The sequence below is a fragment of the Medicago sativa genome, chromosome 3 (assembly GCF_051527215.1).
Source record: "Medicago sativa cultivar Bolivia chromosome 3, Bolivia_mono, whole genome shotgun sequence".
NCBI classification, from domain to species: Eukaryota; Viridiplantae; Streptophyta; class Magnoliopsida; order Fabales; family Fabaceae; genus Medicago; species Medicago sativa.
In genome coordinates, this window is record NC_140751.1 from 26,737,741 (window position 1) to 26,752,856 (window position 15,116).

The 15,116-nt window shown below is 34.0% G+C and overlaps 1 protein-coding gene and 1 long non-coding RNA gene across 2 annotated transcripts; both read right to left on the reverse strand.

Moving 5' to 3' along the window:
• Nucleotides 1–2,911: 2,911 nt before the first annotated feature.
• LOC146936783 (F-box protein SKIP23-like) lies at nucleotides 2,912–6,917 on the reverse strand. Its single transcript, XM_085751409.1, has 2 exons — nucleotides 5,491–6,917; nucleotides 2,912–3,222 (listed from the first exon to the last, which is right to left on the reverse strand). The coding sequence occupies exon 1, from the start codon at nucleotides 6,572–6,574 to the stop codon at nucleotides 5,495–5,497; it is 1,080 nt and encodes a 359-aa protein (XP_085607535.1). The 5' UTR covers nucleotides 6,575–6,917; the 3' UTR covers nucleotides 2,912–3,222; nucleotides 5,491–5,494.
• Nucleotides 6,918–8,572: 1,655 nt separating this feature from the next.
• On the reverse strand, nucleotides 8,573–9,991 carry LOC146936784 (uncharacterized). Its single transcript, XR_015030717.1, has 3 exons — nucleotides 9,745–9,991; nucleotides 9,187–9,373; nucleotides 8,573–9,061 (listed from the first exon to the last, which is right to left on the reverse strand). It is a non-coding gene; the product is annotated as an uncharacterized LOC146936784 (long non-coding RNA).
• Between the last annotated feature and the right edge of the window lie 5,125 nt (nucleotides 9,992–15,116).

Here is a 15,116-nt window from a genome sequence, read left to right on the forward strand (position 1 = left end):
TGAAACAGAATTATGCCGCTGTTTGCTCAGAACAACACAATTTTCACGTCACTTTCTGTTTTTATCGCCGTGGCGACACATTTCCCGCCGTGGCGACAAAAAGGCAGAAAGTCATGCTTTCTGTTTTTCAGCTTATCGCCGTAGCGACACATTTCCCGCCAGGGCGACAAAATGGCAGAAAGGTATGTTTTTCATTTTTCAGCTTGTCGCCGTGGTGACAAATGGCGTGCCCGGCAGGCCATGACAGGACAGAACGTGTAAAACAGCCATTTTCTTCAAAAACCTCCAATTTCAATGACCCAATGCATATTTCAACTCTAAAAATCATATAGACACTTAAAATAACATTAAGGAAGCAAGGATTAACAAGATTAGTGAATATGGTATGAGAAAGGGAAAAACCATAATCTAGAATCTCATGTTTTCTTTCATGGATAAACACATAGTCCCAAGGGTGGGAAAACTATCTATAGAACTTACCTAGTAAATTCTTGTAGCATCACCAAGTCCCAAGGTCAAACAACCAAACCTCTAGCTCATGATCAACCTGCTTTCTTTGATAAAACCATTCAAACTTGCTATTCTTTGCCATAAAAGGACCATAATCCTTGCTAGCTCATCAATCCTTAAGTTATACTCCAACTCAAAGCTTTCACCAAAACTAGGCATGGCAACAAAACCCATACCCACGGTTACCCGCCCGAACCAAACCCAATTTGATGGGTTTTCCCCGTTTTGATTGGGTTTGGGTATGGGTTTTCCCCGATTTCAAAACATGGGTATGGGATGGGTAACGGGTATATAGGTACCCACCCCGAACCCATACCCAAACCCGTCCCAAATGTAAAAAATTACTTTATGTTGATATGTCATGTTATTTTGTTTGATAATTGTCATGTTAATAAAAACTACCATTGATATTTAAAGATCAACTAAATCATTCCGTCTAACAAATGTTAAAGTGAGCGCATTGTTGGATAATGTATTACAACATTGCTCTTGGGGATGCCAACAAAATTTCTATTTTTTAATAAAGAAAATTATTCAATGCGGGGACGGGGATGGGATTCAATTTCTCATCCCCGTTGGGTATGGGTAGGGTAACGGGTAAGTATATTAGAATCGGGTATGGAAACGGGGAAGGTAAAACCCGTCCCCACCCCGCCCCATTGCCATGCCTAACCAAAACCCTAGACTTGAATCTCTTTTATAGAGGAGAAGAATTGGAAACAAGCTCAATCCCAAGCTACCAATCTCTTGAGGAGTGGTAGAGAAACCAAAACTTAACCTTGATTCTTTGGGGAAGAAGATTTGATGAGTTGGTGAGGTGAAGAGAGAAGAGAGAGGCCGATGGAGTAGAGAGAGGGAGGAGAGAAATATTTTCTCCAAACTTAGAGAGAGAAAGTGGATAAGAGAATGAGATGTTTTGGTCCCTCAACCAAATAAATATCCTTTCCCTTTCAATTACCAAACTGCCCTTGCCTTAAACCTGTTTAATCTGACACTGATACTTTATCTGTATTAAGCTGACATAACATAATACATATTTCCATCAACCTTCTTTCCATAAACTTTAATCCTCTGGCACGATCGACTGGTAATATTCTGATACCGACAGGCGGGATATTACATTAGCAAACCTACTCTCACTTGTTTTTGACCAAAAACACAATCCTTTATTTTAAACAACTACTTAAATATTTTAAACAACTACTTAAATATGGGGTATTTGGTGTAATTTAGATTTCTCCTAACCATTAATGTTTCCATATTTTTTTTTTTGTTTTATATTATCTCAATTAATGTTTGTTTCGAGGTGTTCATGGCCTACAAAAGAAAACCATGTTTTTTTAAAAAAAAAAAAAAAGACATGAAACATAAATTTAATTGTTTTTGAAAATAAAGAGAGAGAGCTAATATACCAAAAATAAAGGTAATTTGTGAACAATGGATTCTGGGTTATTGTGTTTTGCATACACTTGCTCGAGAAAATTTCATCAAAATTCAGAAAAATTGCTCAAGAAATTTACCTGAAAAAAAAAAACGAAACCTCAATTTAATTGCTCACGAAAATTACACAAAACACATAGAAAAGTAACTATTTATAAGTCGTTTTACGATATTGTCTCAAATTATGAGTTGTTTTACGATATCTAATTTGACTTTATGATAAATTAGGTTATAAGGCTTATTAGATAAACTAAATTTCAAATTGGATGAATGTATATTTGTGGAGTTACTCTAGGAAACTAAGGGATACTCATTCTACCTCATCTTCTCTGAAAAAAAGTTGTTTGTCACTAAAACTAGAGTATTCCTCTTAAAGGATTATGTCTCTAAAAAAGTCAGCGTGATGATGTAGAACTTGAATTAAGTCATGTAGCTGAAAATCCATGTCTCTCTAAGATGGAACAAGAACTGAATTGTTAAATCACCGAGGCGATATATGTCTTATATGTCATATCACTAAGCTGAGAAACATGATTTCATCATGACTCAACAACATGATATGATGATCAAGAAAGATGAGCATGTGACTTACTAGAAGGTCATAAATAGCCTAAGTTTTGAGAAGTGGCTAAATGTCATCGCATCTTATATCCATGAACACAAACCATATATTGATTTTCTCTTGATATATATGAGGTGCTTATTAAAAAGGGGATGCATATAACAATAGCTTCCCTTTATTCACAACTCAACATTATCGAGCCTCATTATTTGAGACGGTGATTGCTGGAATACATCACATACAAGTTTACCGTTGTCCCTTTCGTCTTTTTAGACAAATCTTTTTCTTACCCTCAAAGGAAGTTGAGTATCTTTCGTTTGATTAACCCTAAAAAATTATGTTTAAGCAAAAAACCCAAAAAAGAAACGTGACATATTCTAAAGTAAATATTTGGGATGATGAACCAGTAAAGATTAAATGAAACCTAAACACAACCGCCCCATTGTACATTACCAATCAAGAAAAGTAAACCAAGACAATCAATTTGTGACAAATCCTAGCTGTTGGCATAGTGACAAAAACAGGGGCATACTTTTTCTTAGCTTCTGGGGTACCTCTTCATGGTTCATCATCAGCCATTGCAACACATCAGCAGCTGCAGCAAACATCTATCCTTCTGTTGCTGTCCTCTTTGTCATTTGTTCCTCCTTGAGTCTCCAAAACAAGAAAGCTTCACATTGGTTGTCTATTGCGCAACCAAGATGTATAACCTATGATGAAAAACAGGTACAACCGTACAATAGTTTAAAGAAAGAGGCATGGTGGCAAAATAGAGTGACAAAAGTTGCACTAGACCATTTTAGAAACAATATCAACATAGTATCATACAACTTTATTAATGCTATTGAATTATCCACACGTTTCCATAATTTTACAATGTAAAGATGGAAACACATTTACTCATTTATTTTATTGCTACCACACCAGACTTAATGAAATAATTAAATTGCTCAAATCTAGCACAAACATTGCATTTGCAAACATATAATTTAAATTGACTTCTCTCCCACAATGCAACTACATGGTCTTCATGTTTATTTTGTCATAGATATAGAAATAAAATCAAAATGTTAACTGAAAATTGACTATTGCACGTTTGCTTGATTAGAAGGCTGGCTATATGGACTACAACACAAATATCATAAACCTTCAAGTTCTGGTTGCCCAGTTACTCTAACAGCAATGCTTTGTCTAAGCCATGAAACAGGACAAGAAAGTTTTATTTACCTACTCTACATTTGCTTTACTAAAGGTCTATTTTCAATCCACAACTATTAGTATAACACCATTCTACAAAGGCTAAAATATGATTTTGGTCCCGACAGATATAGCGAATTTGGGTTTTGGTCCCTGGTAAAATTTTTTTTTGAAATTAGTCCCTGCAAAATTTTTTGTTTTTGAAAATAGTCTCTGACCCTACTTTTGTGATGATTTGCATACGTGGCACATGATGTCTGAACACATTTTGTAGTTTTTGGTCCCTGCAAAATATTTGATTTTTTAAAAAGGTCCCTGCAAAATATTTTGATTTTGAAAATAGTCCCTCTAGGGACTATTTTCAAAAACAAAAAATTTTGCAGGTATTGATTTCAAATTTTTTTTTACCAGGGACCAAAACTCAAATTCGCTATATTTGCATGGACTAAAACAATATTTTAGCCTTGTATAAAAAGATAACAAGGTCAATCAATATTAAAAGCACTCAGCCAACTTAAAAAAACTGTTTGATCTGCATTTTAAATTCAATAGTGTGACTAATTGGGAATATTTAACTACACAAGTAGGAATGAAATTTGAAAGCATGATAGAAGTAAGCAAACTGGTACCGTTTCTTAGCATTTTCACTACTACAATTTAAGGAAACAGTAAACAAACTGAGGGTGTAATATAACATATATCACAGGATTAATAGTACCATTCTATAGAAGTTAGATACAACAAACAGAATCATTGTCTGGATGGAAAATATGTTGCCAAAAAGCAAAATATTTTATTCAAAGACTTTCCCTTTTGGCCTATTAAGCAAAAAGTAAGTCTACCCTTCCCTCAAAATCATAGCATCGAACCAAAAACCAATTTGCACAAACCTCCATACAAACTCAATAGTTACCCCTCTTCTAATTACAAGCTCTCTAATGTAACACATGCGCCTGAAAAGTTCAACATAACTCCTTATTACAAGTATGGACATTGTGACTGCAGACCTCGTTTGCGCCTTGTTTTGTTACTTGGCTTGTTTATGACATGGCTACCATTCAATGAATTTTCCCATACACGAAATTGTAATCTTTTAAGGGCTCAGATGGCTTGTACAATGTACAGGGAGGTGAGGATTACAAATTACGGAACCGGCTACAGAGATGACATTTGAGTCGCCAATAACAAAAAAAAAAGTATTAAAAGCTTTCCCAACTTTAAAAGCCGATAAACAAGTAAAATGTTGACAAAAGTGGAAACGTGGCACCATACATTGAGAGTATTTGTGCGAGAGTGTTTGAGCATCTCTCTAAAGAAGATAGCATAGTTTTCTTGTTGAAGGGTCGGCTTAACGAGCCAACCCAATAATTACACACTTCAGGGATATAACATTAGCTAGTAAACCTCTTCTAGATTCTAATGAATGATCAATATCGAAGGCCTATAGTCCTTACATAAAATCTCATGACCCTAGTTTGAGTTTAGCTCTAAAGTGAGTATTTAGTTCCTCAGTTAGGAAAAAAAACGAAGCTAGTCGTAAATTAAAAAGTTAAATGAAGAAACTTATTAAAAAATAGTAGTCCATATACCAATTCCAACTTATACAAAAGGTATTATTAGTTAGAAAAACTCAATAGTCAAAATGTAAGATGATTTATTAGTCATATTTCCACAAGTATTGGTTGAAAAGTTTATCCAATGTAACAAAGGAAACTAAGCACAATAATCCAATATCAATTACTATCACATTAGAAACTTTCAATGCAAGCAAGATAACATACTCTATTATAAAAGCAGCCTTTCGATCCACTCCGCAGGTGGCCAGAACAACTTGAAGTAGTCAGGATAATCAGACAAAAGTGAAACCCAACCTTGTTCCAAATGAAAAACACTCAATTCACACTCCCACACATTGCCGTTACAATAGATCACAAAATTCCCATTGTCGAAACCCAAATCCGACGCAAAAGCAGAGAATGAACAACTTTCCCCCAGAAACAAAACCCTATCCCCTAAATTTTCCAACTTGACCCACTTCTTCTCTTTCTCATCAAGCCTAAAGACATCAATCCTTACATCATCAAGACCATTACTTATATATCTATCCACAAGCAACAACTCACATTCACTCTCCACCAAGAATTTAACATCACCACCAATGAAAGGCTCAGCTACCAAATGAACGCTCAAGTCTGATCCGATCATCACAGTCCGACCAGTTTCATCTACCACACACGGCCGCCCTTTAAAAATGCAAAAATCTTCATGGGATTTCGCCACATTGAGGATCTTTGTCCAACTATCATCCCCACAACGGAACACCATTGTCTCCCCAGAGTTGTCATGTGTGACAATATCAAGAGGTTGCTCCCCATGACAAGTGGCAATAACGACCTTTTCACAATATACATCACTCCACGAATTCGGAAGTAATCTATCGTGAATGAAGAACACGTGTCCGAGACTGTAGACAGAGAGTTGGTTAAAGTCAAGCACATTTCCGAATGAAGGTATAAGTTGGTGACGTAAAAGGGGGTGCCAAAGATCAAATTTACCGTCAAAACTTTGACCCATTCTGATCAACCAAGGACGGTGGAGAGTTTGTTGTTGGTTTGGTGTTGTGGGTGGTTTGATGAGAAACAAGCTGTGTTTGGAGAGCTCGCGGATGATGGAACCGATGGTGTTGTTGGAGTTAGGGAATGCAGGAAGGCTCAAGGGTATACGATTGTGACTGTGAGGGAAGTTTAGAATGGAAGTTCGCCATGATGAGCAAACGGAACGAAAGCGAATAAGGTAGAATTCATTGTCGATTTTTTCAGATATTAGTTGCAGAAGTTCCTTTGGAAGTTGAGACCAATCTGCCATAGTTGATTGCTCATTTTTAGAGTTCGTTGAAGGATGCAGAAAGGAGGTTTAGTGGTGGGAATAGTAGGTGAAACGAAAGAGGAATTAGGGTTAGGGTTTGTAGCGAAAGCAGAAACTAAATGTGAAATGGTGAATGAGAGATAGTTAAATTTCACATATGTATGTACCTCTTGAATGGTCTGCCATGCCATGGAAGTTGAATCAGGTAGAGATTTTGTTGGTGTTGCTGCTGTTCGGTGCTTGTAGGATGAAGTTCGCCGGGAAGGGATTGTTTGCAGGTGCAGCTTCGCCGTGGAGGTGTTGAGCAAAATCGTAGGGTTTGTGGTGGTCATTCGGAATACACAATTTTTTTTAGGCTTAATTCCATGTTTTTATTTTTCAAGTTGGTCCCTTATGTTTTAAAGTTTCAAATTGGTCCAAAATGTTTTTTTTTGAAGGAAAGTTGGTCCAAAATGTTATTCACACTGGAATAAGTTAGTCCCTTCTGCAACATGATATTGAGTTTAATAAAACAAAAATAAATAAATAAATGCTTTAAAACTGATTTTCTAAATAAGTTAAGTTCCATCACCCATATTGTTAATCTGAATCTTAAAACGTTAAGTGACCGAAGGGACTAACTTATTCCAACGTGAGTAACGTTTTAGACCAACTTGAAACTTTTAAAACGTGAGGGACCAACTTGAAACTTTTAAAACATAAGGGACCAACTTGAAAATTAAAATAAACATAAGGGATCAAACATGCAATTAAACCTTTTTTTTTATTTTTTGTCAAGAGCCCTAGTGGTTAGAGAAATTCACTTAAAATGAATAAATAAGGAGGGTGTCCGGGGTTGGAACCCCAGCCCCTGCACATATTGTGCATTATCCCTTATCAAATGAATTAAGCTCATGGGGACAGTATACACAAATTCTACCATTTGCGTAGGGATAAATGATTCTTTTTATCGATCTAATTTCATATTCATACATTTTGCCATCCTTAAACACTATCAGGTCAACTCAAATGGGTTGAAAAGAGAGTGTGAAAGTTGATCTTCTAATTAATTGATCAGATATGGTTTACGCAATTAATTACTCCCTCCGTCCCTTAATGTATCATCCCTTTCCTTTTTTCACATTTCTTAAGAAAAGCTGACAATGTAATTATTATGTTTGTTTTCTGTGTTAATATTATCATATTGTCCTTTGTTTGTATATGTATTAAATTTGACTTTTTAAATTTCAAAACAAGTTAGTAGCATTAATTAGGGGTATGTTTAGGAAAGAAAATAATAAATGCATCTAGTAATTTGAAAAGGGGTTTAGATTTAGGGACAAAAATAAAGTCAAATGGGTTGTTAGATATAGGGACGGAGGGAGTATAAATAATGTAGTAGATGGACTTAATTTTTTTTTTATTTTTTTTTTGGTCTAGTAGTATAGTGGCTGAAGCTCACACAATTAAATGTGGAGAAGTGGGGGTATCCGAGGTTCGAACCCCGGCCCCTGCATAAATTATGCAATGTCCCTACCAATTGAGCTAAGCTTACGGGGACTAGTTGGACTTATTTTTATGTGTGTGTATATATATTTTCTATACATTGGTCCAATCAAAACACACTATATAGTCCTTCGAAAAAAATATTTTAAGAATTAACTTAAAACGTCTACTATGTTGTAAACTTTTTCTGAACTAAAGACTTAATTACACTTTTAACTGTTATGGATTGTGCGTGTTGCGGAGTTTAGGTTTTGAGGGAAACTAAGTATGAGTCGTGCTAGGAATATCACAAGACCTAGTGACTAATACCAATGTCGGGAGATATGGAATTGAAGTCTGTAACCCGTGACCAAGTTCATCAGAGAAATACTTTTAAAATAACAAAATTTATTTATGATTATCAAAGTCCTTCACACTTTTATTTAAACCACGTGCCTCACGCATGCAAAGCAAGTTTTCTATCATTTGAGGGTGTAAAAATGTTGATTAAATAACTAATTATAAATAACAATCTCAGTTCGAAAGTCAACTGGTTATTGAGATAATTTACACAAAATGTTACATCAATAATTGAATAATATTAATAATACTATTCATCTGCAATGGGGTCATTTTCATTTGTTCAAAGACTCCTAAAGCACAGTTATATCAACATTTCCTCATGAAACTACTAGTCATGTATGTTTGTTATCCTTCCAAGCATAGATTTTATTGGGTGATTGAATAATAATAGTCATCTGCAATTGAGTCATTTTCATTTGTTCAAAGACTTCTAAAGCACATCCATATCAACATTTCCTCCTGAAACTACTATTCTTATATGTTTGCTATCTTTCCAAGCAGGATTTTTCTGAAAAAGTTTCAGATAGCACAACAGCAAGGCCAACAGCTCCACATGGTTCTAAAACAATCTTACGAATTTTAAATCACAGTTTCATTGCTTTGACGATTTCAAAGTCTTCCACCGTGATTACATCTTCAACAAGATCTCGTACAATAGGCCTGTGCCACAGAAAACTCGACGAATTAATCGAAATAGACCAAAACACTTTATTTTAGTTCATAATATACATGATTGCTTTCCCTAAAAAAAAAAAATTACATGATTGCTAAGGATTTGTTTTTACCATGTGTGGTCTCCAAGAAATGCTTGAAGCCCGTCTGTTATAGTATTTATCTCAGGCAATTTTATTATCCTTCTAGCTGGTTTAGATTGCAGTGCATCATCAGCTCCTTTATGCTCAACCACCAAAAGACAAATAGCCGAGTTAATGGCTTTAGCAGCTAATGCTACTCCTGCTATCATACCTCCGCCTGTAGTTAACCCCTAACCAAATATTAGATCACAAATTGACTAGAGATTTTACTGGGTGAACTTTAATCAGACAATCCTCTAATGTGAGATTCGTGATACATATGGTACATTTTTTTTGACACAACTTCAACATTTCCTATAAGAGCACTTCATAATTATACCCTCATATAATCATTTTACTTAACACAATATCAACACTTCGTAAGAGAACTAAATAAGAATAACCTCATAAACATTTAAATTAAAGACATATGGGAGAAGCTAAAAAACCACATGATATGGAATTCTAAGTATAAACTATTGTTTAAAGATAAAATATAAGTTAAATTACTTTTGCATAAATTATTGTTTAAAGATAAAATATATATACCTGTTAATCAAGGAAATTACACTCGCTAAAGTAGATAATTTATTGCTAATGAACCAAATATGTACTTGGTTGGTTTTTTGCTTCTGAAGTCAGTAGTAACAGTGCATATCTGAAAGAAAATAATTTAAATTTACTTTTGAAACCACTAGCAACAATATTGATTGAAGGAGAGAATGATGAATTTAAAATGGAGTTGTTTGAGAGATGGAGAAGGAGTTTGAGTAGATTAGATGGTATACCTTGTCTTATAAAGCAAGAAAAAGAAACTCTGGTTGAGTTATGTGTTTTTTTTTTTTTAGTGTGGTTGAGTTATTAAAGCAAGAAAAAGAAACTGTGGTTGAGTTATGTGGTTGAATTATGTGTGAGAGTGCAATGCTCTCCAACTCGTGACCAACGTGGATATCATGCATGAAAATGAAGGTGAAAGAATTTCAATAATGCACATAGTGGGTATGGGTAAGGTGATTTTTTGAAAGAATGGTGGGTGAGGTGATTCTTATTTGCATTTAATAATGCACATGGTACGTATAGAGATTAACATATATATATGGGGAGACAATGATAAAGGAAATTTTAGTGCTTTTCACCAAATTGCACAAAGTGATTTTTTGGTCATCATAAAATATTGAATTGATTTTTTTTTCTGTCATAGATTGAGTATTGCAAAATCAAATTTCTCAATCTCCACCAGAACACAAAAACGATTCAACAAAAATTTGATTGATTTTTCAACAATCAAATAATTAACCACAAGTATAGTGAATTTGATGATGAGGCATCTCCAAAATGTTGAACTTTATAGTTTTTTTTTTTAACAATGAATTTCGTATTGAAAATATGAATAAAAAATTGTTCCAAATTCTATTTCGTATATGATTCAAATGTCATGTCCTTCAAAAGAAAATTCAAAGTTTGATGAATTTTTACGAACAAACATATAGATGATGCAACAATGGCCTTGCACATGAAAGCTGGTAAGTCAATTATGGAAGAAGAAAAGAAAAGAAAAAAAAAATATAACTATGAGAGAGAAACATAAAACAATGAATGAAGTAAAGAGAAATAATTGGAAGCGTGGGGTTCTTAAATTTTATTTGATCTAGGGTTGAGATTTAACCATCTCATCTCTCACAATAAAAGTCATCTCACTTAATACATCCTGTGTATGTATACTAGTGTGTAACCCGTGCGACGCACGGGCAACACAGACGTTGATTAACAACACCAAGGCGAAGGCGCAAGACCTAAACAGACATTAAGACAGCAAGCGTAAGAATGAACAGAAGCCTATTACTTATACACAATTGGTCAAAGATTCACAACAACGATACTAATGTGGTACAAAAATACAAACGTGTATGTCATGAAGTAAACAGCGCACCATGGGCAAATTAATAACAGTAGATGGAAATACAGCATACAGACACGCGGACATTTAAAATATAAACACACAAAATATCCCACAAAAATCATGAACACCAAAAAGGACTTAAACTCATAAACGAACAGTCCTCGACCACGTTCGCCAAATCATGAATGCCAAAAATCATTAAGTCTGCAGTAGCAAAGCAGCAGTAATAGCAGTAACAATAATGGACCAAATAAAATCCACAAATCTGGTGGTATCACAGAAGAATAAAAGGAAGATTTTATTTGGTCATCAAATACTAAAGGATATTTGATATTGTCATTAGTGCATTAAGAGCAGACTTGCTATAGTCAACAAATATTTGATTAGTCATTATTTGTATTAAGAGCTAGAATACCTCCGTTTAATATGCTGCAGCTAGCATTGTACGTTACTACTAATAATTGGTAAATTTTGTACTATATATATTTGTACATTGTAACACAACGATAACATAACAAAATATCAATCTTTAAAGACAATAACTTTGAACCACTCATCAATATCAATATCAGTATCCAAATGAGTATAAGTTTTTTATTTTAGTGACATGATCACTACTTTTCTGCAATAGGTAACTGTGATTGAACCATAATCAATAACTTTCTGCAATTTGTGAATGGGATATATCATCAATATGCCGCATTTAGTTCCAACATTTTCACTCAAGTGAATGCCACCATGATCATAAACACAAAATTAAATGGCCAAAAACATGAATAAAATGTAATCTACCATCCACTAACATCTTTAACCTGTAGAAGACAGGCAGCAGTGGTTTCTTGTGTGATTCATATTAAACTTGCTAATTATAAATAGTCCCTATGTGCTGCTGGATTTTTGCAATAAATCCCTAAAAAAATGTGTTGCTCTATATCATTGTGAGCTTTATTAGAATTGCAACAAAGATTAACGAGACCTTGAAAGGAAAAATAATATTCAAAATTTTTGGATGTCATCTCTAGAAGATATAAGAAGTAAACATCATATCCATGAAATCCTGTGATATAAATCGACTATCATGATTTGGTATCAAAGACATCTCTTACAAAAGAATACACCATTTAAAAGCTAACAGGACCATGGCACCTTGAACCACGGGCAGATACTGCATCAAACAAAAAAAAAGCCCAAGACATGCACCGCAAAAGGCAGGGATAGATACAACTGAAACTATAAGAAAGTTGGAGTAAACGCCCCTGACACCTTGAACACCGGCAACCTAATACCTTACAGAAATGTATCAAGCAAATTCAAACGACGTTTTCCAAATCCATAGTGAAAGTTAAATTACAAACTCATGGAACATACTTGACTATTTCAGCGAATAAGCTATTCAAGTCGAAGTCAAGACTGAAACACACTTTGTCGCCGACTCGAAGAGTATTGTCAAACCTAATAAATTTCATCTAAAAAAATGCATCGCACCAATTTCATTCTTATCCTCTTGCTTTTTTTTTTGACAATATTTTGTACACTTATTTAATACTAAAAAAATGCATCGCACCAATTTCATGCCTTTTTTTCACAATATTTTGTACACGTTTTTTTTTTTTTTAAGAAAATATTTTGTACACTTATTTAATACTAAAAAAATGCATCGCACCAATTTCATGCCTTTTTTTTTGACAAAATTTTGTACACTTTTTCTTTGAAGGAAATATTTTGTACACTTATTTAATACTAAAAAAATGCATCGCACCAATTTCATTCATATCCTATTGCCTTTTTTTTTTACAATATTTTCTACACTTATTTAATACGTTTATAAACAGAATATCATAATTTCCATGCAAACTCGGCTACCTTAATAAGCTAGTGAACAATCAAGATTATACCTTTCAGACCTCAATCAAGATTCAAGACCTAAATAGTTTTCTACCATTTATACATACAAAAAAGAAGGAAAAAGAGAGATTACCTAAAATAGAGATGACCTAGAATTGCTTATAGCCACTGGTGTGGTGGTGGTGGACTCGTCGCCGGTCGGTGGGCTGTTGGTAGTCGGCGATGGGTGGGTGTTGGTGATCAATTTGGAGAATTGTGGTCTTGGGCGTGTTTGTAGAAAAAGGATGAACGATGGAATGAAAAGATCATAGCAAATTAATATTACAAAATGATCGTATCATTTTGTAAATTAATAAGGGTGATCTTCCATTGCATCGTTCACTTATGATCATAGCAAAGATTTCATGATGGTTATAAAAAAAAAATGATACGATCATTTTGTAATATTAATTTGTTCATTTATTCAAAATTGCTACATGATTATATATAATTTTTCCACTATGAGATGTTCAAGAGGATTTTAAAATAATTTAATTTAAATTCTAATGAAATGATTAATAGTCATTGAAATAAATTTAAATTATATTTTATTCTACCTTTAATTTAAGTGAATCACTTAGAAGAAACAAAACCATAACTTTACTCAGAATAAATTTATATACAATGAGTATTTTTACAAGAGTAGTACTATTAAGCATGACGACCAACACATGTTGGCTCAGTTGGTAAGGAACGGGTCACTTCCTTGAAGAAGGTTGTGTGTTCGATTCCCTCTATCGATGTGAGGGCAGTGTTGGTGGGTGATCTGTAAATACCTCTATAAGTGCCCTTTGGGCCCGGAGGCGTGCCCTGACCCTGGTGGTGACTGGAGCCGAACCCACCTAAACTTTTTGTAACCAAAAAAAAAACTATTAAGCATGACATATTAACCGACGGTGAGTAATCGGTACATGAATTTTTTATTATGTTGGCGTTCAAGTTCATTTTTTGAATTTCAAAATTTGGATTTGTTAGGGATGGAGTTCAAAATTTCAAAAATTTTATTATGTCTGGAGTTCGCAACATTTGGATTTTATGTAAGTTGGTTTCGTGATTGTACAAGGGTGCACTTTTTTGTGCTGTGGTGGGTGTGGGTTTGATTCAGTTTCTACTTATCTGTTAGGGTTGGTTCCTTACCTCTTTTGTTGTAGTTTGTTTGTTTTTAATACCCGTTAGGGATGTTTCTTAACAAATGAACTTGATAGATTAGACTAGGATTAATGTTTGTTTCTTAAGATTATTCTAAGTTTATATGTCATGTATATAAGCGTTGAAGTTAGTTTTGAAGTTGTTTGTAGTTTGTTCATAGTATTACTAAAATATATCATTTTTTGTTGTGTAAAAAATATATCATTTTTTAATTATCCTAACACCTTGTGCTCGGCTGCCAATAATTAGGAGGACATATGTCTTGAAATATATCATGGTAAATAAATCTAACATTTATTTTTAACTGAACTGTTCGTCTTCAAGATGAAAAAAAAAAAGTATGATATGGCTTGATTTCTCTTTTCTATCAAATCAATGGTATTTGATTGCAACAACCAATAATATAAAAAAAAGGAAAACATAAGTCGATTGGTCGGTAGAGAGAGATATGATGCTTGTAAATAGGGGCGGTTTTACCACCCGGCGAGTTTGGGCATGCCCGGACTCACAGTGACAGCCAAAATCCGTCACTAAAAGGTAAATTTCTAAAACTAAATCCGTCTGTTATTGTCAAATGGTTGTCACCGCATGTTTTCCACTTTTGAATACATTTATGGACCTCTACCTACGGTTACGATTGTTACTAAAACTTATCATTGTTATATAATTTTTTTTTTTATATTTTCTATTCTACTATAAATTCTAAAAAGATACTTAAACAAATTTATTCTACTATAATTTCTGATACTAATTTATGGACCTCTACATACGGTTACATTGCTACTGAAACAAAAACTCTAAAAAGAAATAGGACAGCCAAATTTCCAGCTTCCTAAATCTTCCAAAAAGCTTCATTGAGATATGTCTTTTTTTGTACCTTTTTTGGATCGAGTTTGAATTGCTTAATTACTATTAACTCTTGTCCTTTGCAATTTCTCTTTCTTTTTCTGTCGTTTAGAGGTATATCGAGTGTAGTCCTCATCCTTTT

Excerpts from the sequence above, each read along its gene's own strand:
- LOC146936783 (XM_085751409.1), bottom strand. The coding sequence starts at position 6,574 with ATGGCAGATTGGTCTCAACTTCCAAAGGAACTTCTGCAACTAATATCT.